General features: G+C 36.6%; 1 protein-coding gene across 1 annotated transcript in view; it reads left to right on the forward strand.

The window, feature by feature from the left end:
* SPRED1 (sprouty related EVH1 domain containing 1) overlaps window positions 1-22,203 on the forward strand; it is a 135,954-nt gene extending 113,751 nt beyond the window's left edge. Inside the window, exons 5-7 of the mRNA XM_012556756.2 lie at window positions 6,672-6,830; window positions 16,583-16,684; window positions 17,463-22,203. Coding sequence (XP_012412210.2) covers window positions 6,672-6,830; window positions 16,583-16,684; window positions 17,463-18,113 — 912 coding nt within the window. The 3' untranslated portion in view covers window positions 18,114-22,203. The remainder of the gene's footprint in view (window positions 1-6,671; window positions 6,831-16,582; window positions 16,685-17,462) is intronic.
* The last annotated feature ends 3,022 nt before the right edge of the window (window positions 22,204-25,225 follow it).

Consider the following 25,225-nt stretch of genomic DNA (forward strand, 5'->3'; position numbering starts at 1 on the left):
TGGGGTTGTTAACCAATGTCATAAAACAATATGCATACTGACTGTTTAATGAGAAACTATTTATTCTGTAAACCTTCATCTAAAGTACAATAAAAAAATTAAAAAAAAAAAAAAACTCCATGACCATCGTCAGTTCTGACTCGCAGCAACCCTATAGGACAGAGTAGAACGTCCCTGTAGGGTTTCTAAGGCTGTAATCTTTACTAGGAAGCAGACTGCCGCCATCTTCCTCCCAAAGCGGCTGGTAGATTCCAAACTGCTGACCTTTCGATCAGCAGCCAAGCGCTTAACCACCGAGTCACCAGGGCTCCTTAACAGCTCCTCAGGGGTCATCAATTACTTAGAAAAAAAAAACCCCGAAGTTTTTTTTTCCCCAAAGACCAAGGGCAGAAGGCCACATCGGCGAACTCATTGTACCACATGCCTAAAGCATTTTCCATCTTCACTAGATGCAAGAAGTGGTCAAAATATGTGGAGATTTTAAAAGCTTTTGATACATTTTACTAAAATTGCTTTTCAGAAATGGTTGTTCCAGAGTTTACTCTTGAATTGGCAGCAAATGAAAATACCGATTTTCCTTATCACCACTGCTTTTTAAAATTTTTGCAATTTAATAGATACTTAAAATTCTTACTTGCTGTAAAAGGTATAGTTAAGTAGTAGCAAAATATTTTTTTCCAATTTAGGATTCTCTAAAATGTTACTATATAATATGTTCCTCACAATTCATGGATAACATGTCCCTTATTGTTTTATACTCTGAGTTTTCCCAACGGTGATTTTTTTTTTTTTTTAAAGTTTTCAAGTTGAATTTTTTAGCTATATCAAACAACTGAAAGATGTTTTAATTACTTTATTAGCTGAAATTGATTTGTCATTGTTAGATGTACCCTGTGTACAACAGAACAAAACACTGCCTGGTCCTGCGCCATCCTCATGATCATTGTTATGCTTGAGCCCATTGTTGCAGCCACTGTGTCAGTCCATCTTATTGAGGATATTCCTCTTTTTCGCTGACCCTCTGTTTTACCAAGCATGATGTCCTTCTCCAGGGACTAGTCCCTCCTGATAACAAGTCCAAAGTACGTGAGACAAAGTCTTGCCATCCTCACTTCTAAGAAGCATGCTTGCTGTACTTCTTCCAAGACAGATTTGTTCATTCTTTTGACAGTCCGTGGTGTAGTCGGTATTCTTTGCCAACACCACAACTCAAAAGTGTCAGTTCTTCAGTCTTCCTTATTCATTGTCCAGCTTTCACATGTATATGAGGTGATTGAAAATACCATGGCTTGGGTCAGGCATGCCTTAGTCCTCAAAGTGACATATTTCCTTTTTAACACTTTAAAGAGGTTTTTTGCAGCAGATTTTGCCAATGCAGCATATCATTTGATTTCTTGACTGCTGCTTCCATGGGTATTGATTGTGGATCCAAGTAAAATGAAATCCTTGACAAGTTCAGTCTTTTCTCCATTTATCATGATGTTGCTCATTGGTCCAGTTATGAGGATTTTTGTTTTCTTTATGTTGAGGTATAATCCATACTGAAGGCTGTGGTCTTTGATCTTCATCAGTAAATGCTTCAAGTCGTCTTTGCTTTCTGTAAGCAAGGTTGTGTCATCTGCCTATCGTAGGTTGTTACTGAGTCTTCCTCCAATCCTGATGCTGTGTTCTTCATATAGTCCAGCTTCTCAGATTATTTGCTCAGCATACAGATTGAATATGGTGAAAGCATGCAACCCTGATGTACACCTTTCCTGACTTTAAACTACGAAGTATCCCCTTGTTCTGTTCAAATGGCTGCCACTTGATCTTTGTACTGGTTCCTCATGGGCACAATTAAGCATTCTGGAAGTCCCATTCTGTGTGATGTTATCCATAATTTGTTATGATCCACACAGTCGAATGCCTTCGCATAGTCAATAAAACACAGGTAAACATCTTTCTGGTATTCTCTGCTTTCAGCCAAGATCCATCTCACATCAGCAATGGTATCCCTGGTTCCACATCCTTTTGAATCCAGCTTGAATTTCTGGCTGCTCCCTGTTGATGTACTGCTGTAGCTGATTTTGAATGATACTCAGCAAAATTTTACTTGAGTGTGATATTAATGATATTGTTCGATAATTTCTGCATTCTGTTGGATCACCTTTCTTTGGAATACACATACATATGGATCTCTTCCAGTTGGTTGGCCAGGTGGCTGTCTTCCAAATTTCTTGACATAGACAAGTGAGCACTTCCAGCACTGCATCCATTTGTTGAAGCATGTAAGTTAGTATTCCATCAGTTCCTGGAGCCTTGTTTTTCGCCAGTGCCTTCAGTGCAGCTCGGACCTCTTCCTTCAGTACCGTCAATTCTTGATCATATGCTACCTCATGAAATGACTGCGTGTCGTCCAGTTCTTTTTGGTGCAGTGATTCTGTGTATTCCTTCCATCTTATTTTGATGCTTCCTGCATTGTTCAGTATTTTGCCCCTAAAATCCTTCAGTACTGCAACTTGAGGCTTGAATTTTTTCTTCATTTCTTTGAACTTGAGAAATGCCAAGCGTGTTCTGTCTTCTTGAGCCACCTTTTGAAATCTTCTGTTCAGCTCTTTTACTTCATCGTTTTTTTCCATTTGCTTTAGCTACTCTACATTCAAGAGCAAATTTCAGAGCCTCTTCTGACATCCATTTTGGCCTTTTCTTTCTTTCCTGTCTTTTTAATGACCCCCTGCTTTCTTCATGTGTGATGTCCTTGATGTCATTCCACAACTCGTCTGGTCTTCAGTCATTAGTGTTCAGTGCGTCAAGTCTGTTCTTGAGATGGTCTCTAAATTCAGGTGGGATATACCCAAGGTCATACATGGCTCTCCTGGACACAGTACGACAAACTGACAGACGCGTGGGGGGAAACTCATTTAGATGTGTAGTTATAAATTCACTGTGATATGAACTATTTGTAGTTAATAGGTTAATTCTGGCTATTTTGGCAAACATTTTTAAATAGAACTAAATCATCTATTACCCAAATATTACATACATTTACATTTGTTTAATAATAACACAACATTTTTGATATTTCTCTTCAAAAAATAAATGTAGTTATTTTAAACCCAAAACAAAATGTGTTATTTTTTTAATTTACAGAATATAAATAGACTTAAGTCGGTACAGTAAAACAGTGGGTTATATAAACATTTTGTTTGTCCAGTTACAGATTTTTTAAGTAAGCTTTATATTACAATTCTTTTTTTTCTGCTTGTTTTTTAAAATTAATATTTATTTTTGGTGAAAATATACAGAGCAAAACATGCACCCACTAAACAATTTCTACATACACAGTTCAGTGACATCGGTTACATTCTTCACTTTGTGTCAGCAGTCTCACTATTTCTACTCAAATTGTTTCATCACCTTTAATTTAGACTTACTACTCCTGTAGTCTTCTCATCTATACTGTAGATTTACTGTTGTCAGTTTAGTCTCATATATATAATCTCTTAAGAGAGCGCAATACTAAAGGCATACGTTCCTTAGTAATGGAACTAAACTGTTGTTTAGTCTAAAAATGACTTCAAGGGATAGTTTTGGTTAAAGGTTTTAAGAATAGCTCAGCACAGTCTACTTTTATAAAAAGTCAAGAATACACAGAGAAAGCAGCATTCTTGAGGGTTACCAGGGATGGGAGGGGGAATCACTCTCTAGATAGTAGACACTTGTTATTTGTGGTGGTTTGAAAGGTAATACCCAATATGGGTGAAGTCTGCACAACTTGACAAAGGCAAATGAATACACTAAGAAGTATGCAAGAATAAGCGACAATGTTGGTAAATGCTATAACATATACAATTTTGCAACAATAGTAATACCATCCAAAAAATATGATTATGGTTACACAGGTAGATAAGTATGCATATATGTGTATAGGAAGGCATATGTAAGTACGTGTGCATGCATGTGTAGATGAATCTGTAGGCATATGTATATTCATGTTTGAGTGTGCTGTATATATATTCATATATATAATAAAGCACAGTTATGGAGAATTCCTAGACATCAAAACACCTCGCAGGATTGGTTTACTGGGTTAAAAGGCTTGGGACCATAGTCTCATCAATTGGCATAACATAGTTTGTAAAGATAATGTTATATATACATCCTAGTTTGGTGAGTAGTGTCTGGGATCATAAAAGCATGCAAATGGCCATCTGTAATATAGCTATTGGTCTATTCTTGTCTGGAGCAAAAGAGAATGAAGGAAACCAAAGAGTTAAAGAAGAGACTAGTCCACAGGACTAATAGCCCACACGAACCGCGGCCACATCTAGCCTGAGACCAGAAAAACTAGATGGTGCCTGGCTACCATTACCAACCGTTCTGACCAGGAACAAATAGAAGGTCCTGGATAGAACAGGAGAAAAATGTAGAACAAAATTTAAATTCCTAAAAAAGGCCAGACTTAACTGGACCAATAAAGACTAGAGGAACCCCTGAGACTATTGCCCTGAGATACGCTTTGAACTTGGAACTGAAGCCAGTCCGGAAGATCACCTTTCAGCCAAATAATAGATTGGTTTATAAAATAAACAATATCAGCTGTGAGTAATGTGCTGCCTTAAACAGTCAACTGTATGAGACCAAACAATCAACATTTACCCAAAAGCAAAGATGAGAAGGCAAGGAGGGGCAGGAAGAGCTAGCTCAATGAAAACAGAACAGACAGAATGGAAATAATGAGAATGCTGACACATTGTGAAAATTGTAAGCAATGTCACGTAACAATTTGTATAAAAATTGTTAAATGGAAACCTAATTTGCTGTATAAACTTTCACCTAAAACACAATAAAAAATTTTTTTTAAAGAATATATCTCAGGGCAGTAGTTTCATGGGTTCCTCCACTCTCAATGGGTCCAGTAAGTCTGAAATCGTCAAGATTTTGAATTTCCATTCCACCTTTTTCTCCCTTTTGATCAGGATCCATCTGTTTTGATCATGATGAAGATGTTGGGTAATGGTAGCCAGACACCATCCATTTCTTCAGGTCTCATGACAGAGGAGGCAATAGTTCATGGATGCAGTTAGTCCTGTATTCCATCTCCTTCTCTGATTCCTGGGTCTCCTTTTTCTGTTGCTTCCAGCGAATAGAGACTAATTGTATCTTGGATGGCCAACTCGCAAGCTGTTAAGATCTGAGGCACTGCTCGCCGAATTAGGAGGTAGAAGAGAAACTCTAAAAATAGTATTATGCCATTTGACTGGATTGTCCCTCAAACCATCCCCCTACACCTCTGAACCAAGAAAATTAATCCCGTGAGGTGTTTGGTTTTTATCTAAGTGTTATTTCGCAATTCTTAAATGACTTCTCAATTAGATTAGAAATTAGTAAAAGATAACCTGCTCAAAGAATTGCTACCATTAAAAGTATAATTACTTTATTACCATTGATCCAGCTACTCCCATTCATGCTTTTGTTGTTGTTTTTAATCTCGGAGTATCCTAACCCCGAAACTATGGTTCGGAGAAATTGTCTAAATTTTTAATTGGATGAGACGAGATTCTAGCCTTGGCCCTTTCTTTACGTCTGTTTTTTTCATTGTTTATTATTCAGTTTGCTTATGATCTCTAACAATTAGTTGAGTCATCTATTTTTAAAACTTTCTGGGTCAAATATATTTCTTGAATTTTTTTTACTCTTTATCCCAGTTTTGCTCATACATTTTGTAAAGAATATTTGCTGGATACAAGTGTTTAGTCAACTCCTTCCCAACAATTTAGTATTAATTGTTATAGCACATTGGGACAACTGTTATTAAAATTAGCTAAAAATAGCAATTAACTGGTTTTGACATACTTAAGTAACAGAATCTCAGGTGTCTTTTTAAAAGTTTCATTTTCTATTCTCTGATACAGTAACTTTTTTTTCAGAGCAATTTCACATATATTATAATCTCATTAGATCCTTACGATAATCCAGTGACGTGGAGAAAACTTGAGTGCCAAAGAAACTAAATGTCACAAGCCTAGTTTATTCCAGAGCAAGGACTAGAACTTTAATGTTTCTATTCATAAATTCAAAGTATCTTAGTCATTTTATGTTTATTGGTTAATTTTACAAGTAGCACCAACAAAATCTTTTAAGTCTTTATAATTGTTAGCCTTGTAGTGATTAGTCTGAATTTTTTTAAAATGAGCCACTGGAAATATTTCAATCATTTTTACTTGGCTACCACTGTTTCTTCCCAAGTAGTCCTAAAGTAATGGGAAAGTAATAGCAGATAGTTATCCAATTTCTTTAAAGACACAAAAACCTTCCAGGATTTTCTGTTTTGGATTGTGCTGAATTTTACCTGTTTAGCAAAAGGGACTCTTTATGACATTTTAAGAACATATTTTTAGTGATTGTCATTAATTGAACTTATCTCCCACTGAGTCTCTTGTACATGAATTGAATCCTTGTAAGTAGTTCTCTTCTAAGTAATCAGCAAGTTCAGACTAATTTATTCATTCACCAAGGTCATGGACTGTTGCCTTCCTTCTTTTGGTCCCCTGCATCGCACAACACAGTGCTTGGTACATACTTACTCATTTGCTAAATACTGATTGAGTAAAGTATCTTGAATTTGTTGTTTAAGAAGTTGTTTTTTATTCTGACAACTAATGAGTTGGGTGGGGTGGTATTCCCATTAGGCATCTGAAGAGGATACTTCCAGTTCTCTCGTGAAAGACCACCTTTTCCAGCAAGACACCATTGTTACGAGTGAGCCTTACAGAAGCTCAAATATAAGACCTTCTCCATTTGAAGATCTGAATGCCAGAAGACCCTACTTGCAAAGCCAAGCCAATCAGGTGAGAAGATACGTAATTTTCAGCATGTTAATAAGGTGTGTAGAAATCGAATGTGTTAGAAAAAGACGTTAAGACCATTTGCCCATTACCAGACAGAATAAACGACAAAGCCCAGAAACAAACAGACATACCAGGAGAATATGATTTACAATGAATCAAATCCAAAATGAGAGAAGAAACATAGATACATAGACCATCATAAGATAGATTGACACAGTAGCTGCAGCAGTGGGCTCAGACATAGCAACAACTGTGAGGATGATGCAGGACTGGGCAGTGTTTCATTCTGTTGTACATGGGGTTGCTGTGAGTCGGAACCTACTCGAGGGCACCTAACAACAACAGCATAGACCGTAAAGTCCTATGTAGATGTAACAGTTGAGCCATAAATTTGAGTTTAAACTTTTTGTTGGCAAAGATGAAAAGGGGAATGTATCATTTACATTTCATTTATCCAGGAAGAAAAAGCATTCCAACCTCTTGGGAACCAAAACTTTCCCTAGCATTGCTCTATAAGAAACGTCTCACATGAGAGATTATTACATACCTGTAGCAAATACACTGACACATTTCATAAGGTTGTGTCTTATAGTATGCCTCAGAAACTGAGAACGTACTCCTAAGTCAGTTCGGTGAAGGCATTTCCATTGGGCATCAAGTCTACAGCCTTCTGATGCATCCGACTTGATCTAGAAAGGAAACCTTGATTGCAGGACATAACCCTGTTTTGTGCACAGGAGTTATCAATCAGAAGACCGTTCTTGACCCTAATTAGTCATGGTAACAAATGGTGGTGGTTGTATGTTAGTGGGCATTCAAAACTGTTACTCTGTGTGAACTCAAGCCATACCCAGTATCTGTCCACAAAATCAGAGGCCAATCAAAGTGGTTTAAAAAAATGTTTTTAAATAATTTATCCTTCTTGATAGATAGCTATAAGATGCATTAGAGTCCAGTCGCATACCAACTTTGCCTAAAGCCCACCTGATTCTCATTTAAAATTTGACCTGAGGAACTCAAATGTGCCATTTGCTCAGGAAGAACTTCTGCATACACTAGATAGATAGTGAAACAAATCAGATGAACTTTGAGAGAAGGCATTGTGTTCAACAAATTATTAGCGTTAATTGTGTTTATACTATATGTCAGACACTGTGCTTAGAATTGGGATACATAGGAAAATAAACCATGGTCTGTGTTCTAAAGGAGTTTCTGGTGAGGTAATAGACCCATGCTCATCGTGCTGTGGGAGCAGAGGGGACATTGAACTCATTCTGGCAGATGAGGAATTTTTTTCTAGATATGCCTAAGATGAGAAGAATTGTTAACTGATTGACAAGTAGGTGATGAAATTAGAGGGTCAAGGTTTACTTTTTCTCCATCTGGATAGCCAGTTGATCCAGCACCATCTGTTGAAAAGCCCATGCTTCCCAAAACTGCGGCACTGCAGTATCAGCTTTGTCATGGCTGGATATGTGTGGATCTGCTTCTGATCTCTGCTCTGTTCCTTGGCCTATTTGTTTGTATTTATACCAGCGCTCTGCCGTTTTAATTGCTCTGTCTTTATAGTAAGTCTAGATCTGGTAGGTAAGTCGTCTAAATTTATCCTTCAAGATTTTCTTTGTTCTTTTTAACCTATGTAAATATTAGTTTCAGCTTATCAGTATCCACAAAAATTTTGATTGAGATTGTATCACATGCTTTTCTGCGATAATTGAGATGAACCTTTTTTTTTTTCTCTTTTATTCTGTTGATTGGTAAGTTACAATAATTGGTTTGCAACCTTGCACTCTTGGAATAAACCCATCTTGGTTGTCATGTAATATTCTTTATACACACACATACATATCCATGCCCATGTAAAATTGGATTTGATTAATAGTTCATCTAGGATTTCTGTCTGTGTTTATGAAAGAGATTGGCGTATAATTTCCTTTTCTTATAAGCACATCATGTGTTGTTATCAAGGTTATGCTAACTTCATAAAACGAGTCAGGCAGTGTTCCTTTTTTGTGGTTTGTGGAAGAGTTTAAGATTGGTTGTTATTTCTTTCTTAAACGTTTGGTAGCATTCTCAGATTAAGTCACCTGGGCCTGGAGTTTTCTTTGTGAGATGATTTTTAATTATAGATTAATTTCTTTAACAGACAGCACTATTCCGATTTTCAAATTCTTTTTGTGTCAACTATCACAAGTTGTGTTTTATAGAATTGTGTCCATTTCATCTAAATTTTCCAACTTATTGGCATAAAGATTTACTTATCGCATTTTTCATTTCTGATACTAGAAATATGTGCCTTCTCTCTTTCTGTTTGATCCTTCTTGCTTAGGGGTTTATAAATTTTATTAGCCTTTTCGGTGACTTAACTGACGAAATTTTTGCTGTCCTTGCTTTTCATTTCACTGATTTCTGTTCTTAACTTTTATTTTTCTACTTAGAGTTTAGCTTTTAGCTTCTTATGGTGGATGCTTCTTGTGGATGCTTAGATCCTTGATTTTTTTTTTAGCCTTTTTTTTTTCTAACCAACATATTTAAGGCTATAAATTTCATGTAAGTGCAGCTTTACCCACATTTTACAAGATTTTATATTTTTTGTTTCCTTTTTATGGAACCCTTCAAATATACCAGAAATAGAATGAATATGTAATGGAGTGAGCTACTCTATACTACCCTGCTTCAACAGTTATCATTGGCATCGTGCGTTTTCATTATTATTTAGGAGTGTATTTGATTTCTAAACATTTGGGATTTTCTAGTTAACTTTTTATTACTAATATCTGGTCAAAGAATATACTCTGTATGATTTCTTTTTTTTAACGTTTGTTGAGACTTGGTTTGTGACCCATGATATGGTTAGTGTTCTATGTACACTTGAAAAGAATGTGGGTTCTTAGTCATTGGATACGGTGTTCTTTCTATATATTGGGTCACTTTTGTTGTTCAATAATCTGCTTGTTAATAACTGAGCACAAGCTGTCTTTGAAAATCTCCAACTATGATCGTGGAGTTGTCTCCTTTTAGCTTCATCAGCGGTTTGTTTGACATATTTTGAGGCCCTGTTATAAATTGCCTGTAATTTTAGGACTGTTGCACTTTTTTGTTGAGTTGACCCTTCGCTGTTATGAAACATCGTCTTTATATCTAGTACTGTTTCTTGCCCCAGCATCTGCTTTATCTGATGTTAGTGCAGCTATATCCGCTTCCGTCTGGTCAGCATTTGCACAGTATGTATTTTTCTATCCTTTTACTTTCAACATTTCTGTGTTTTATATTTGAAAGATGCTTTTTTCAAACAGCATGTAGTTGGGCTTTGTTTTCTTCTTTTTTCCCTTCCTTTGGCTTATTTAACTTTATTTAATTACTCAGTTTTCTCCTCTATTAGCTTATGGGTGATAAAATTGTTCAGTATTCTTCGTGATTATCCTGGAGATTGCAACACTTTGACTCCTTAGGCTCTACCACAAATTAATATGTTTTTACCATTTCCTGGACAACAGCTTTATTCCATTTATGCCTCTCTTGTGTTGTTGTTGTCGTGAATTTTAACTTCATATATATGTTTAAAGCCTCACAAAATATTTTAAACAGTCAGTATTCATTTAGATTTACCCACCTATTTATGCTTTTTGATGGTCTTCAATCCTTTGTTTACTATTATCCTTCCGTGTAGGATCATTGTACTTCTGTTTCTTTTATCATTGTTGGTGAATCTCAGTTTTTGTTTGTCTCAAAGCAGCTTTTATTTCTCCATTTTTTTTTGTAAGTTTTTTTGTTGACTATGAAATTCCAAGTTATTTTTGTATTTTCTTTCAACATTTTAGAAAATGTCCCCTATTGTCTTCTAACTTCCTGCCATTTCTTTTGAGAAATATTGTTGTATTTGTCTTTGGTTTTCGGCTGTTTTATTATGCTATGCCTTGGTATGATGTTATTTATAGAGCTCCTTGAATTTGTGGCTTGATGTCAAGTTAGAGCAGGCTATTTATTTGCTAGTCTTGTTGTTAGGCATACTGTAAGTGCAAACTTTCTTACCCTGATATTCATATGCAAGAGTTTCTTTAGATACATAGGAGTGGGTCTTTAACATAGGTATGCTGTAAACAGCTCTGAGACAAATTAGGCTGTAGCATTGATGTGTGCCATGTATGCAGTAGTATATGTGGAAGATTATAGATATAGCTGTGACTGGACGAATGGAAATGGAAAACTCAAGGTGGTAATGAGATTAGTGCTGACACCTTGCAGGGAAGTGCAGCCTATGTCACTAAACCACATCGAATGGGAAACTAATTTGCTCTGTAAACCTTCACCCAAAGCACAGTAAAAAAATGAAAGAAATAGCTGTGATTGTTTCTTTACAAATTGACTTCAACTACATGTTCTTATATAACTTAGTAACTGAGTAATAAAATTTTTAGTGTACCACTTCTCTGTATGTTCTGGGTACAGATCCTTTTAGAGTTTTATTCTGTGGCCAATATCTCATAGTTTGTGGTGGTTTTTTGCTCCCTTTGTGATGTCTGATGAACATATGGTCCAAACTTTAATGCAATTGAATTTATCATTCTTTTCCTGGTGGTGTTTTTACAAACTCTTCCCCATCCTTATCTCAAACAGATTCTCCTTATTTTATTCTAAAAGGTTTTAAAGTTTTGTGTTTAATTACTTGGATCATCACCTTAATCACACTATTGTGTGGTAGGATCCAGTTTTCTTGTTTTTTGTTTTTTGCCTTATGGATAACTTATACTTGTTCCAGCACCATTTATTGAATCATTTCCCCCATTGATTTGCATTGCCATATCTGTCATCCCCACCACACATCTGTCAGTTTGTCATACTGTGGTGGCTTGCACGTTGCTGTGATGCTGGAAGGTTTCAGTGCAGCTTCCAGCTAAGGAAGAGGATCCTGGCAGTCTACTTCTGAAAACACTGGCCAGTGAAAACCTTATGAACAGCAGCAGAACACTGTCTGATATAGTGCCGGAAGATGAGCCCCTCAGGTTGGAAGGCACTCAAAATGCAACTGGGGAAGAGCTGTCACCTCAAAGTAGAGTCGACCTTAATGAGGTGGATGGAGTTAAGCCTTCAGGACCTTCGTTCACCAGTGTGGCATGACTCAAAATGAGAAGAAACAGCTGCAAACTGCCATTAATAATTGGAACGTGGAATGTCCAAAGTATGAATCTAGGAAAATTGAAAGTGGTCGAAAATAAACACATAAAGATTGATATCCTAGGCATTAGTGAGCTGAAATGGACTGGTTGTCCGTTTTGAATCGGACAATCATATGGTCTGCTATCCTGGGAATGACAGATTGAAGAGGAATGGTATTACATTCATTGTCAAAAAGAACATTTCAAGATCTGTCCTGAAGTATATGTTGTCAGTGGTAGGATAATATCCATACGCCTCCAAGAAAGACCAGTTAATACGACTATTATTCAAATTTAGGCATCAACCACTAATGTCAAAAGTGAAGAAATAGAAGTTTTTACCAGCTTCTGCAGTCTGAAATTCATCAACATGCAATTAAGATGCATTGATAATTACTGGTGATTGGAATGCAAAAGTTGGAAACCAAAAAGAAGGATCGGTTGTTGGAAAATATGGCCTTGGTGATAGAAATGATGTCAGAGATTGCATGATTTAATTTTACAAGACAAATGACTTATTCACTGCAGATAACCTTTTTCAGCAATATAAATGGTGCCTATATACATGGACCTCTCCAGGTGGAATACATAGGAATAAAATCGTCTACATCTGTGGAAAGAGACAATGGAGAGGCTCAATATCATCAGTCAGAACATGGCCAGCGGCAGACTGCGGAAAAGACCATCCATTGCTCATATGCAAGTTCAGGTTGAAGCTGAAGAAAATTAAAACAAGTCCACGAGAGCTAAAGTGCAACCATGAGTATATGCCACCTGAATTTAGAGACCATCTCAAGAATAGATTTGACGCATTGGTCACTAGTGACCGAAGAGCGGGCAAGTTGTGGAATGACATCAAGAGGTCATGAACAAGACTAAAAAAGAAGGAAAAGACGAAAGTGGATGTCAGAAGAGTCTCTGAACATCGAGTAGCTAAAGCAAATAGAAGAAATGATGAAGTAAAAGAGCAGAAGAAAAGATTTCAGAGGGCAGTTTGAGAAGACAAAGTAAAGTATTATAATGAAACGTGCAAAGACCTGGAGTTAGAAAACCAAAAGAGAAGAACATGCTCAGCATTTCTCAAGCTGAAAGAACTGAAGAAAAGAGTTCAAGCCTGGAGTTGCAATTTTGACGAATTCTATAGGCAAAATATTGAACAACGCAGGAAGCATTAAAAGAAGATGGAAGGATTAGACAGAGTCACTGTACCAAAAAGAATTGATCAGCGTTCAACCACCTTAGGAGGTAGAATATGATCAAGAACCAATGGTATTAAAGGGAGAAGTCCAAGCTGCACTGAAGTCATTGGCAAAAAACAAGACTCCAGAAATTGATAGAATACCAACTGAGATGTTTCAACAAATGGATGCAGCACTGGAAGTGCTTACTTGTCTATGCCAAGAAATTTGGAAGGCAGCTACCTGGAAGAGATCCATATTTGTGCCTATTCCAGAGAAAGGTGATCCAACAGAATGTGGAAATCATCAAACAGTATCATTAATATCACACACAAGTAAAAATTTTGCTGAAGATAATTAAAAAGCAGTTGCAGAAGTACATCGATAGGGAACTGGCAGAAAGTCAAGCCGGATTAAGAAGAGAATGTTGAACAAGGGTTATCACTGCCGATGTTAGATGGATCTTGGCCGAAAGTTGTTGATACCAAAAAGATGTTCACCTGTGTTTTATTGACTATGCAAAGGCATTTGACTGTGTGGATTATAACAAATTATGGTAAAATTGTGAAGAATAGGAATTCCAGAACACTTAATTGTGCTCAAGTGAAACCTTTACATAGACCAAGAGGCGGTCATTCAAATAGAGCAAGGAGATACTGCGTGGTTTAAAATCAGGAAAGGTGTGTGTCAGGGTTGTATCCTTTCACCGTGCTTAATTCAGTCTGTACGCTGAGCAAATAATCCCCAAAGCTGAACTATATGAAGAAGAACAGGGCATCAGGGTTGGAGGAAGAGTCATTAACAACCTGCGATATGCAGATCACACAACCTTGCTTGCTGAAAGTGAAGAGGACTTCAAGCACTTGCTTGATGAAGTTCAAAGACTGCAGTGTTCAGTATAAAGAAAACAAAAATCCTCACAGCTGACCAATAAGTGACATGATAAACGGAGAAAAGATTGAAGTTGTCAGGGATTTCATTTTACTTAGATCCACAGTCAACACTCTTGGAAGCAGCTATCAAGAAATCAAACAATACATTACGTTGGGCAATTCTGCTGTGAAAGACCTTTTTAAAGTGTTAAGAAGATGTCACTTTGAGAACTAAGGTGTGCTTGTCCCAGGCCATGCTATTTTCAATCTCCTCATATGCATGGGAAAGCTGGACAATGAATAAGGACGACCAAAGAAGAATCGATGCCTTTGAATTACGTTGTTGGCGAAGAATATGGAGTATACCATGGCCTGCCAGAAGAACGAACAAATCTGTCTTGGAAGACGTATGACCAGAATACTCTTTAAAAGCGAGGATGGCGAGACTTTGTCTCACGCGCTTTGGACATGTTATGAGGAAGGACCAGTCCCTGGAGCAGGACATCATGTTCTGTAAAATAGAAGGTCAGCGAAAAAGAGGAAGACCCTCAACAAGATGGATTGACACAGTGGCTGCAACAGTGGGCTCAAACATAGCAAGATTGTGAGGATGGCTCAGGACCAGGTAGTGTTTTGTTCTGTTGTACGTAGGGTCACTATGAGTCGGAACCAACTCGATGGCACCTAACAACAACGTCTTTCATATATTAAGTTTTCATACATGTTTGGGTCTCTTTCTGGTCTGTTTAATCTGATCTCGTGATTGCTTTGTCTCTCCCTGCGCCAGTGCCACATTGTATTCTTTACTGTAGTATGACTGTGGCTCTGTATACGTCTTAATATCCGTAGAACAAGTTCCCACATCTCGTTTTTCCTTTCAGCTTTTTTGGCTGTTTGCCCTTTCAAAAAAATTAGAATCAGCTGGTCAAGTTTGATGAAAAAGCCAGTCGGGCATTTCATTGGAATTGCACTGAATCTGTACATTGTTTTGGGAAAAATTAAAGCTTCTCATCCAAGAGATACTTGTGAATGTGCATTAAAGACAGATGTGTAAGGATTTTGTTGCAATATTATTATAATTGCAAAAGGATGAGAAAAGCCTAGATATATGTTAGTCGGACTAGCTAAATAAATTAAAAGTCATCCATTTACTGGAATACTAAGCGTCTATTAAAAGAATAAGGTAGAGCTTTATGTTATAATGGAGTCCTGGGGGCGCCAGTGGTTTAGCATTTGGCTGCTAACCAAGAGGTCGGCAGTTCGAATCCATCACCGCTCCTTGGAACCCCTGTAGGGTCGCTGTGAGTGGGAGTTGACTCGACAGCAGCGGTTTTGTTTTTTTTGGATTTGCGTATAAACAAGAAAGGAGTCCGTAATGCATCATTATGTTAAAAACAAGTGAAGGCACAGTAGAAAAGGTCCCATTTGTAGTTAAAAAAAAAAATTAAAGATCCACATATATGCTTGTTTATATATGTGTGTGTATGTATATACATACATAGAAATTTTTGGAAGAATACACGAACTGTTGTTTCTGACAGTCCCTCCTGGGAGTGGGAGTGGAGGTCCTGGAAGGGAGGAGACTGTGCCGTGCACATGAAGTACTTTTTATTTCTAAGGTAATAGTTTTTATTAAGTGTAACAGTGCGATTTGCATCAAAATGCCCCAGAAAAATACTCAAGAAAGATTGCTGAAGTGTTGATAATTATTAACGCTAAATCATAGATAGGTGGAGATTCATTATATTATTCTCTCCTTTTGTATATATTTGAATTTTTCCATTATAGAATTTTAAAAATTAAACATTGGAAATTTTTAACTGTAATCTAGTTCTGAAATGGGCTTTTTAATGAGAAAACTAGTAAATAATCCAGGATACAAATGTCCGTGTGATTGTTTTTTAATTGAGATATAATTTTCACACTATAAAAATCGCCATTTTAAACTATATAATTCAGTGGTTTTTAGTATATTCACAAGGTTGTGCAACCGTCACGACGTGTCTAACTCTAGAACATTTTTATCACCCCAGAAAGAAACCCCATTTCTATGCCCCAGCGCCCCAGTGCCTGCTACCTCTAATCTACTTTCGGTGGATTTACCTCTTCTGGATATTTCGTACAAATAGAATCATACAGTATGTGGCCTTTTGCATCTGGCTTCCTTCACTTAGCATAGTGTTACCAAAGTTCATCTGTACTGAGCATGAATTAGTAGTTTATTCCCCTTTATGGCTGAATAATATTCTATTGTTTGGATATACCACAATTTGTATATCTGTTCACCAGTTGATGGACATTTGGGCTGTTTCCAATTTTTGGCTGTGTATGACTTTTTAAACAAAATTTTACATATATAAGAAAAGACCTAAGGTTTTCTTTTGTTGGTTGGTTTTTGTTTTTTAAAGATAACTCAAATAATGGTTTTTATCACAACCATTTTAAAATAGGCTGTGAAGTATTTTGGAGTATAGACTGTATATGGTCTGGTTAAGTATAAGAAATTCATTCTTTTATCACTTAAGTAGAAGTTGTCCATATTTCAGATAACATTCAGCCAGCCAGGCCTAGACCTTCCGAGCAGAGGTATGGAATATGTACAACGGCAGATATCCAGGGAATGCGGAAGCCTGAAGCCCCAGAATAGAGTAAGTAACCTTGCTTTCTCTTCTGATAAGGTTTACAACTAATTAGCATGTAGGTGAAACACTCTAATGCTTTTGATTCTCCATATGTTGAATTATACTAGAAGAAATTTCAGTGTGTAAATTTACTACATATATTCTTATGAAACTATTATTTAGAATGAAAGTTGAAATGTTTTTGTCTAGAATATATTATTGATAACCTATGACATCTTTGCCCTGAAATCAGTTTCTGAATTTGTAAAGCTTCTAAAGAAGAAACAGTTTTCAATATTTAAATACTGCAATAAGTAATGAAATTTTAATGTTCCTAAGTGAGGGAAACTTGATTTAACATTGGCTTAAACTCTATCTTAACTCTAGTTTGAGTCTAGGGAGTTGCCACTCCTTTGTTCACCACCAGCCAGAAGCAGTAGGGATTGCATATTGTTAATTTAATGGACTGCATGCATCGCCCTACCTTTAGCCCAGGCCTAGAATTTATTTCAGTCCTGATTCTAAATGTCTGGCATAGAAATTCACCCCAGCATGAGTCAGATACTTACTAATAACTGTGTCCAGGGGCTGGGACTGGGATATACAAGACTGACTACTGGAAGCCCACTTTTATGGGTGAAGGGAAGGCTTATTTTGATGTAGGCTGTCTTCCCAGAAGACTTAATTTGCTTCTCAGGTATGTGTGTGGTGGGGGAGGGGTTTAAGTCATTTTCAGGAACTTCCCATATAGCCAAGCTATAAACATGTATGTTCTTATTGCTGTTTTCTTCTCTTTCCTTTTTAGGTTCCGTTGAAATCAATCAGACATGTCAGCTTTCAAGACGAGGATGAGATTGTCAGAATAAACCCTCGAGATATCCTAATACGTCGCTATGCAGACTACAGACATCCTGATATGTGGAAAAATGACTTGGAGAGAGATGATGTTGACACCAGTATTCAGTTTTCAAAACCAGACAGTAAAAAATCTGACTATCTGTACTCTTGTGGCGATGAGACTAAATTAAGTTCACTCAAAGACTCTGTGGTATTTAAGACACAGCCTTCCTCGTTAAAATTTAAGAAGTCAAAACGAAGAAAAGAGGATGGTGAACGTTCTCGCTGCGTATACTGCCAGGAAAGGTTTAATCATGAAGAAAATGGCAGGGGGAAGTGTCAGGATGCTCCAGACCCTATTAAAAGATGCATATATCAAGTTAGCTGCATGCTCTGTGCAGAGAGCATGTTGTATCATTGTATGTCAGACTCGGAGGGAGACTTTTCTGATCCCTGTTCGTGTGACACTAGCGATGACAAGTTCTGCCTTCGATGGTTGGCCCTGGTAGCTTTGTCTTTCATTGTACCATGTATGTGCTGCTACGTCCCTTTGAGAACGTGCCATCGCTGTGGTGAGGCGTGTGGGTGCTGTGGCGGGAAACATAAAGCTGCTGGGTGAAATGATGCCGTGCCAAAATGAGCTTACAATCTTTGTGTCCAGGAATTAACTAGCTTGGATTTGTGGAAGCTTTTGGCAAGCAGTATGGAATCTTGCCTGGTATCATTGGGGCCACACATGGAGGAAGCAGAACTCGTCAGTTCTGGGCATTTCACAAATGCTGGCCATGCCTCCCTCTTTCCCTTCGGTGCACGGCATGTTTTGTTACAGGTTGTAACGAATATTTGCGAAAGGAAACCATTTCTGGTTATTGGCTATAAAAAATGAGCATAAAATACGATCCAACTAAAAGGGATTTGATGTTTGGCATTTTTGTATATTTATGCATTAGGTGATGGGACTTTTAAAGATTTGAATTCATTAGGACATGAACTTAATAAAAGTGCACTAGGGGACAGTTGATTTCATTCTAAGAAAAGTTAACACTTGGAAATTATAAGACGTAAAACAAGTACAACTAAATCATTTATTAGTTGTTTTTGGAAACAGTTTTATGTATAAATAACAAATGTTTATATTTAACTAAATGTAAGGTACGAATTATTACCTATTAAACCTCCCTTCCCCTTCCTAGTTCTCAAGTAGGTCTATGTCTATCTACTGTCACATTCCATTGTAGTTTCAATATTTAACTCATCTAGTTAATAACGTTTTTTATACCATGTGAATGATTTGATATTTTCATCCTCATTTCCCTTTGGCTACAGTTTATACTGAGTTATATCTGTACATTCTGGTAATCTAGAAACCTTAAAAATACTCTAATAGCCTCGAGTGACCAACTTTTTTTTAAAGCACAGATGTAATTGTCTAATGTTCTGATGGAACGTAACACTTATTTTTATATAAAAAGATTGAGTAAACGTTATAGAAAAAAGTGAGGTTTTTTGGTTGTTTTGTGGTATTCAACCAGCAAGTTGTTTTCTTTCAGTTTCCTCCTTTACAACATTTTATTGCATTTACAAATGTTTTACAAGGCAAAAGGTGTAACTGGATAGTTAGCTTAAAACCATGTCCTGAGATTTCCACTTGTCATTCTGCAAAAGCCGGGTATGTTCAGCTGTGTTACTAATTTTTTAGCTTGATCCTGAGTGCTTATTATTCACGTAACAATGATAACTTTTCTCAGTTGCATTTTATTTTTATTTAAACTGGCCAAAAGCAAAATAATTTTTATGTTAAAATATGCTCTAAACGCTCCCATGAAGGTATTTAATCCAACATTGTGAATGAAATATCTTGTACATACAAATTTATTTCTTCTGCAGAGCAGTGTATTACTGGATGTTTAATTTACAAAGTAGTTGGATAAATGTTCCAACAAATTGTTTAAAGTACTTCAGGGTCAAATTGTCTTTTTTTTTTTTTTTTTAAGTGTTACATTAAAACTCTAAGCAAGTAAGGGGTTCCTTGAGAACATTCCCTTCAAGGGATATAGTCAAGAAGTGTGCCTTTTTTTAGTGGCCTGAAGTCTCAGAGGTGATGAAAATTAAAATCACACTACCATTTAAAAGCTCGTTTTCTATGCAAGTTTTTAAATGTCATGTATGTGTCTTTCTTTTTACATATCGCACTTGTGTTAGTGTTCTTCTTTTGCCCCAGATCAAACTGAACAATGTATATAACACTATCTGTCTGTAAAATACTTTTTTTTTTTTTTTAAGAAAGCATTTATATTTATATGACAGCCTGAACTGACAACATTGTGTAAATAGATCATCTTGGAGTATTATTTCACATTGAAAAGAAGAAAACTATATTGATAACTATAGATGTTATGAAGAAGAGGTTATTTCTAGTTTTGTACTGAAAAATCAATTGGATGAACTAAATCCAAAACGTGACACTGTAGCAGCTGTTTTAAGTCTTATTTTTACTGTTTATATATTTGAACGCTGCTGCACCAGATGATCTTCATCCCTGAAGTTTTCGGCTAAACTTGGTGTCCTAGGATAGACTGTTAATTTTCAAAATTACCTTTTAGTGGTGAAATGGAAATACTGGTTTTTCTTGTGAATGAATTTTCATATTTGTAAGTGCTGAGCGTCTAATTCAGGTTTGAGCAAGGTGTGAATAACTGAAGAAAATAACTTGCTGGCTATGTAGGAAAATGCTGTGGAAATAAACTGTGTATATACTTCTGGGAAGAACAAATTTAATCATTTCTTCTGTTAAGCACTAATCAGTATAGTGCAACTCCTGGTTCTGTACTGTATTTTATATGCAACATATATGCTTTAATATTTTAATGTTTGTGCATTAATATTTTCGATTTTGTTTAACCACTTTGCTGCTAAGATTTTGCCATCCTATCCCCATTTTTTCCTTTACAATTTTAAACAAGTTTCTTCATTAAAAACTATGATGATGAAATGATTTTTATTTCATCTTGGATCTTTATAGTTAACGTACCATTTTCCAAGTCAGCCCAGAAAACTAACTGATAATATAATGTCGTCTGAATCCCTCTGTGGAAATATTTTCTTGAGTAGAGTTCTTATGTGAAAACAAATCCTGTCATTCTTAAACACGTGGTGTTAGGTACATTCTGGAATATTTTGTCATTCTCCATACAGATTTGACACTGCCAGCTGGCTTTTCCTCAGCCTTCCTCCTCTTTCTTTTTAATCTGGTAGTATGAGCGGAAGGAGCCCTGGTGCGCAGTGGTAAAGCACTCAGCTGCTAACTGAAAGGTCGGCGGTTGGAACCCACCAGCCGCCCCACGGGAGAAAGATGTGGCAGTCGGCTTCCGTAAAGATTACAGCCTTGGAAACCCCATGGGGCAGTTCTACTCTGTCCTTTAAGGTAGCTATGAGTCGGAATCGACTCAATGGCAGTAGGTTAAGTATAAGCAAATGGCTAGACAAAACTGCTTCAGTATTAGTGAATATTCAAAATGAAACCATCTAGATGACATGAAAGACTTTGGTCAGCTTGTGTCAATTGACAACTCTTCGAGGGTAGTTGTGGCTTGATCTCTGCAGAAGTGTGAGGTATGGCTGTTTAGCGCCACCTACTGGACGACATAAAGCCCAGAGGATGAGATGGTGATGGGGGTCTGACAGGGCTCCTCGCCACTACCATTAAAGGGCTATTAAAGTGGGGCCCCTCCTACCGGGGACCAGGAGTAAGAAATATCTCAAAAGGGACTGTAAATGGATTCTTTCCCCTAATGTGTCTTGGTTGCTCGAAGATTTTAAGCACTTTCTTCTTACACATCCTGTTTTAAAATATTTATAGATACTTGGAACTGGCAGTCAGACTTAATGGATGTGCTGAAGCATTTATAGAACCAGTTCTCTTTTTTTTTTCGCAAAAGCCATTACCAAGATGGTATTCTTACTTCTCTTCCCATTACCAGTCAGGGAGGATTTTTAAATAACAGACATAATCCGTTGTATTTCATCATGACAACTTCAGAGAGAATGTGCGTGTATGTTTCTGAGATGACGTCAGAGCAGGAGTTAAAATTTAAAAGGCAAAACTTGAAACTACCTATTTGCATTGGTTATTCAGCAGTGCCTAAAACGAGCTTTGGAAGTACTACAAAATGCACTTTTAAGTCATGTGTATAGTGCCATCTGATATCTTGGGTAAGTCTCGCTTTTGGTTTTTCCTTTTTCCCCCTTAACTGAATGGCACAAAGTGTCTTAATGTCAGTGCACAGGAAGTGTGTACTTTCCTCCAGACGGATAACGTAAGGAATCTTAAGGATGTTTCTTTTATTAAAAACTTACTTAGGTTTGGTGATTACCTTTTGAAATAAGTGTTCAAGGTTGAATTTTTAATCTTAGCCCAAAGGTCCGTTAAGCAAGTGTAACATTTTTCTGCATAAAACATTAAAAATTTTAGTTACCTGGTGAAAAACAGATTCTTTATGAAATATTATTCTCTTTCTTGATTTGATCTTCATGGGTCACATTTCTAAATACAAGAGAAAGCACTAGAAACTTGCATTATCGTTGCACTAAAAAATAAAATTAGTCTGTAAATAATGATAATAATAGCACCATAAGGTGTTTTTCAGTAAGTCATACATGAAATTTTAAAATTTAAAAAAAAAAAAAAAACTTGAGGTGATTTATATAAACCAAATACATAAATAAAAGGGCTTTAAGGTATTAAGGTACTGTTTGCCTAGCAGCCAGGTGGTTATAAAACTTTCATATGCTTTGGTACACTGATAAATGTTAGCCGTTGTTCCTGAAAGCTTCTTAAATTGCATACATTGTTTCAAAAATTTGCAAGAATCATCTAGTTGGAAAACCTTTGTATTAAAGATACACATAGATTTTTGTGGACATTGCCAGTATATAGTGTTGCTTTCTATTCTTGACCTCAGAAGTGCCTCACTTGTATATTATTTCCATTAAAAGCTTGACTGCATTCTCTCTAATAAGCAATGAAAAATTGTTTAACTCATGTCATAATGTATCTCCTTCTTATGTATAGTTAACTAGCTTGATAGTTTTGAGTATATAATATGCATATATAAGTTTGTAACCGTTTTTTGTTACATCATACCCATGTAATTGGACATATCAGATGCTATCATAAGAACTTGTTTTAATGTTTTTTTTTTCCCCTGCAATTACCTAATTAAACCTGTCATGAAATTTAAAAGGACTTTTTCTGACTCTTCTAGAGCATATCAAACTATCACACGGGTAATTATCATTGGTGGAAAAAGCAGTAATACCAACGGAAGCTTTTGATCATGTTTCTTTTTTTTTATTTCCATTCTTTAAAGGTATATTTTTTCACTGACAGTTCAAGTAAAATTTATCTTGAATGACTGACTTATTTCTTGGTTCGCAAACATGTTACAGCTAAGTTTGGTCTAACTACCTGAAATGATAGGTGGAAATTTTTTAACCCAAGATGATTTTGTGTGTCCTAGTCGGTGTTGGAGTTTCACTTAACTTGTGTTATAAACAAAAGTAACTACTAATTTAAATGAAAAAAATACTTTATTCGACAGTACTAAAAAATCATACTGTATCCCAAGACCAAAATAATTTTTTGGCTTACTATGTTAGTTGTATTTATTTGAAAAATAATTAACTGTTTATACCTTTACCATGAATTATGAAATGTCTTGTGCTTATTTACAGGTTTTCAGAAATTTGCTTTATATTACTTTACTCACAGATAAGGTGCCTGGGTGGCGCAAATGAGTCTACTCTCGACTGCTAACCTAAAGGTTGGTTGTTCAAACCCACCCAGCAGTACCGTGGAAAATAGGCTGCTTCCATTAAGATCACAGCTAAGAAAATCCTATGCAGCAGTTCTATTCTGTAACACATGGGGTTGCTATGAGTCGGGATTGGCTCAATGGCAACTAACAACACCCACAGGTAAGTAGAATAGTTTTTAAAATGGAGAAATTGAAACTAGGGCTACCATTTGGCTGTTAGTATAGTGTCGTGCACACCAAAAAAATCAAACCCGTTGCTGGAGAGTCAATTCCAACTCATAGCGACCCTATAGGACAGAACAGAACTGCCCCATAGAGTTTCCAAGGAGTGGCTGGTGGATTCAAACTGCCGACCTTTTGGTTAGCAGCTGTGCTCTTAACCACTGCGCCACCAGGGCTCCATCATGCACACAGTGGTCATTAAAGGGAAAACGTCAGTATTAATAATAATGAAAGCTGGAGTAAGCTCCCTTTAACTGCTCTGAAATACGTGATTTTAGAGAGATCCTTGAATTGATGGATAAAAAAATACGTTCATGGTAAAGTTGTAAAAAATCATGGTAGAAAAGGTGTTTTCTTTGGTCTAGCAGTCTTTAATTTTTTAAATTTATTTTTGTTATGTAACTTACTTTCTACATGGTAATTTTAATCCTCAAATAACCCTGTAATGTAAATATTATTCTCCTTGTTTTACTAAGGAGGAGATTCAGTTTTCAAAGGTTAAAAATATTACCCAAGATCACTTTGGAGGTGCCAGTATTTGAACCAAATTCTAACTCCAAAGTCTGTGCTTTTAGTCACAATGCAGTTCTGCCTTTCTGTTAAAGACTTGCAGATGGAATTCTGTTTGTTATTTTAATATGGAGTAATTTTATTTAATAAGAGAATAATTTCTTCTTAATTCCACTTCCTTTTGTTTCATTTCTGGGCCCCCTGTTTGTCTGTCTTACTAGGTTTTGGTGAGCTGTCCACAGTATGGTATATGAAGATCCTTAAACTGGACAAATAAAATTGTGGTAATACTTCAGGATATCCAGATGTTTCAATTGTGAACTGATCCAACAGGAAGCACTGAAGAGCTATATACATAGTCCAGTGTGTGTTATTGTTGACTGTGCTCCGTTGGTGGCGTTTTCCTAAGGATAGACTCCAAGGGTTCGTTTTCACCAAGGTAGAAAAGGGGTTTCCTTTGTCTAAAAACCCGTTGCCATCAAGTCAATTCCACCTCATAGTGACCCTATAGAACAGTAGAACTGCCCCATAGTGTTCCCAAGGAGTGGCTGGTGGATTCCAACTGTCAAAATGAGTGTTCTACTGTATACCATACTCCACACACCCCACCCCACACCCCAAACGATGAGCCTTTCATACGTCAGTGATACCACAAAGTGTCTTTAAGCCAGATTTGCATTTAGTAGCAGGGCTCCTGCTTACACGTGTCAGAATGATGAGATCCCTATCACCTTTTCCTCAAAATGACTGGTCTTGCTAATCTGGAAATAATTTAAAATAACCAAGAGGCTGTGTGCCATTGTGAAGGAAGTATTCTGGACAGGAAGAATTCTAGGATTTCTGAATAATAAAATTTAAGAAGACTTGTTTAACTTTTGCCCCCGTCAGTTCTTATTTATGCATTGCCAGATTGCAAGATACAAATTTAAATGTGTTTTTTTCTTTCTAATACAGAGTATCTTGAGGATTTTAACTTGTCAAACATAAACTCCTTTTTGCGCCCTCTGTATTTCCCTCCCTCCTCTTCCCTGTTACATGTATAACATCTCTCCAACCTCTCCAGATCTGTGAGGGGAAGAATTCATAGGGAAGAAATTTTCAACAGTGTAATTCTTTTCAATTTTTATTCTTATATACTTCCAAAGAATGGGCAGCAAGCTGGAATTTGTGTCTTTCATCAGTA

This window comes from Trichechus manatus, unplaced genomic scaffold (assembly GCF_000243295.1).
Source record: "Trichechus manatus latirostris isolate Lorelei unplaced genomic scaffold, TriManLat1.0 scaffold00076, whole genome shotgun sequence".
Taxonomy (NCBI): domain Eukaryota; kingdom Metazoa; phylum Chordata; class Mammalia; order Sirenia; family Trichechidae; genus Trichechus; species Trichechus manatus.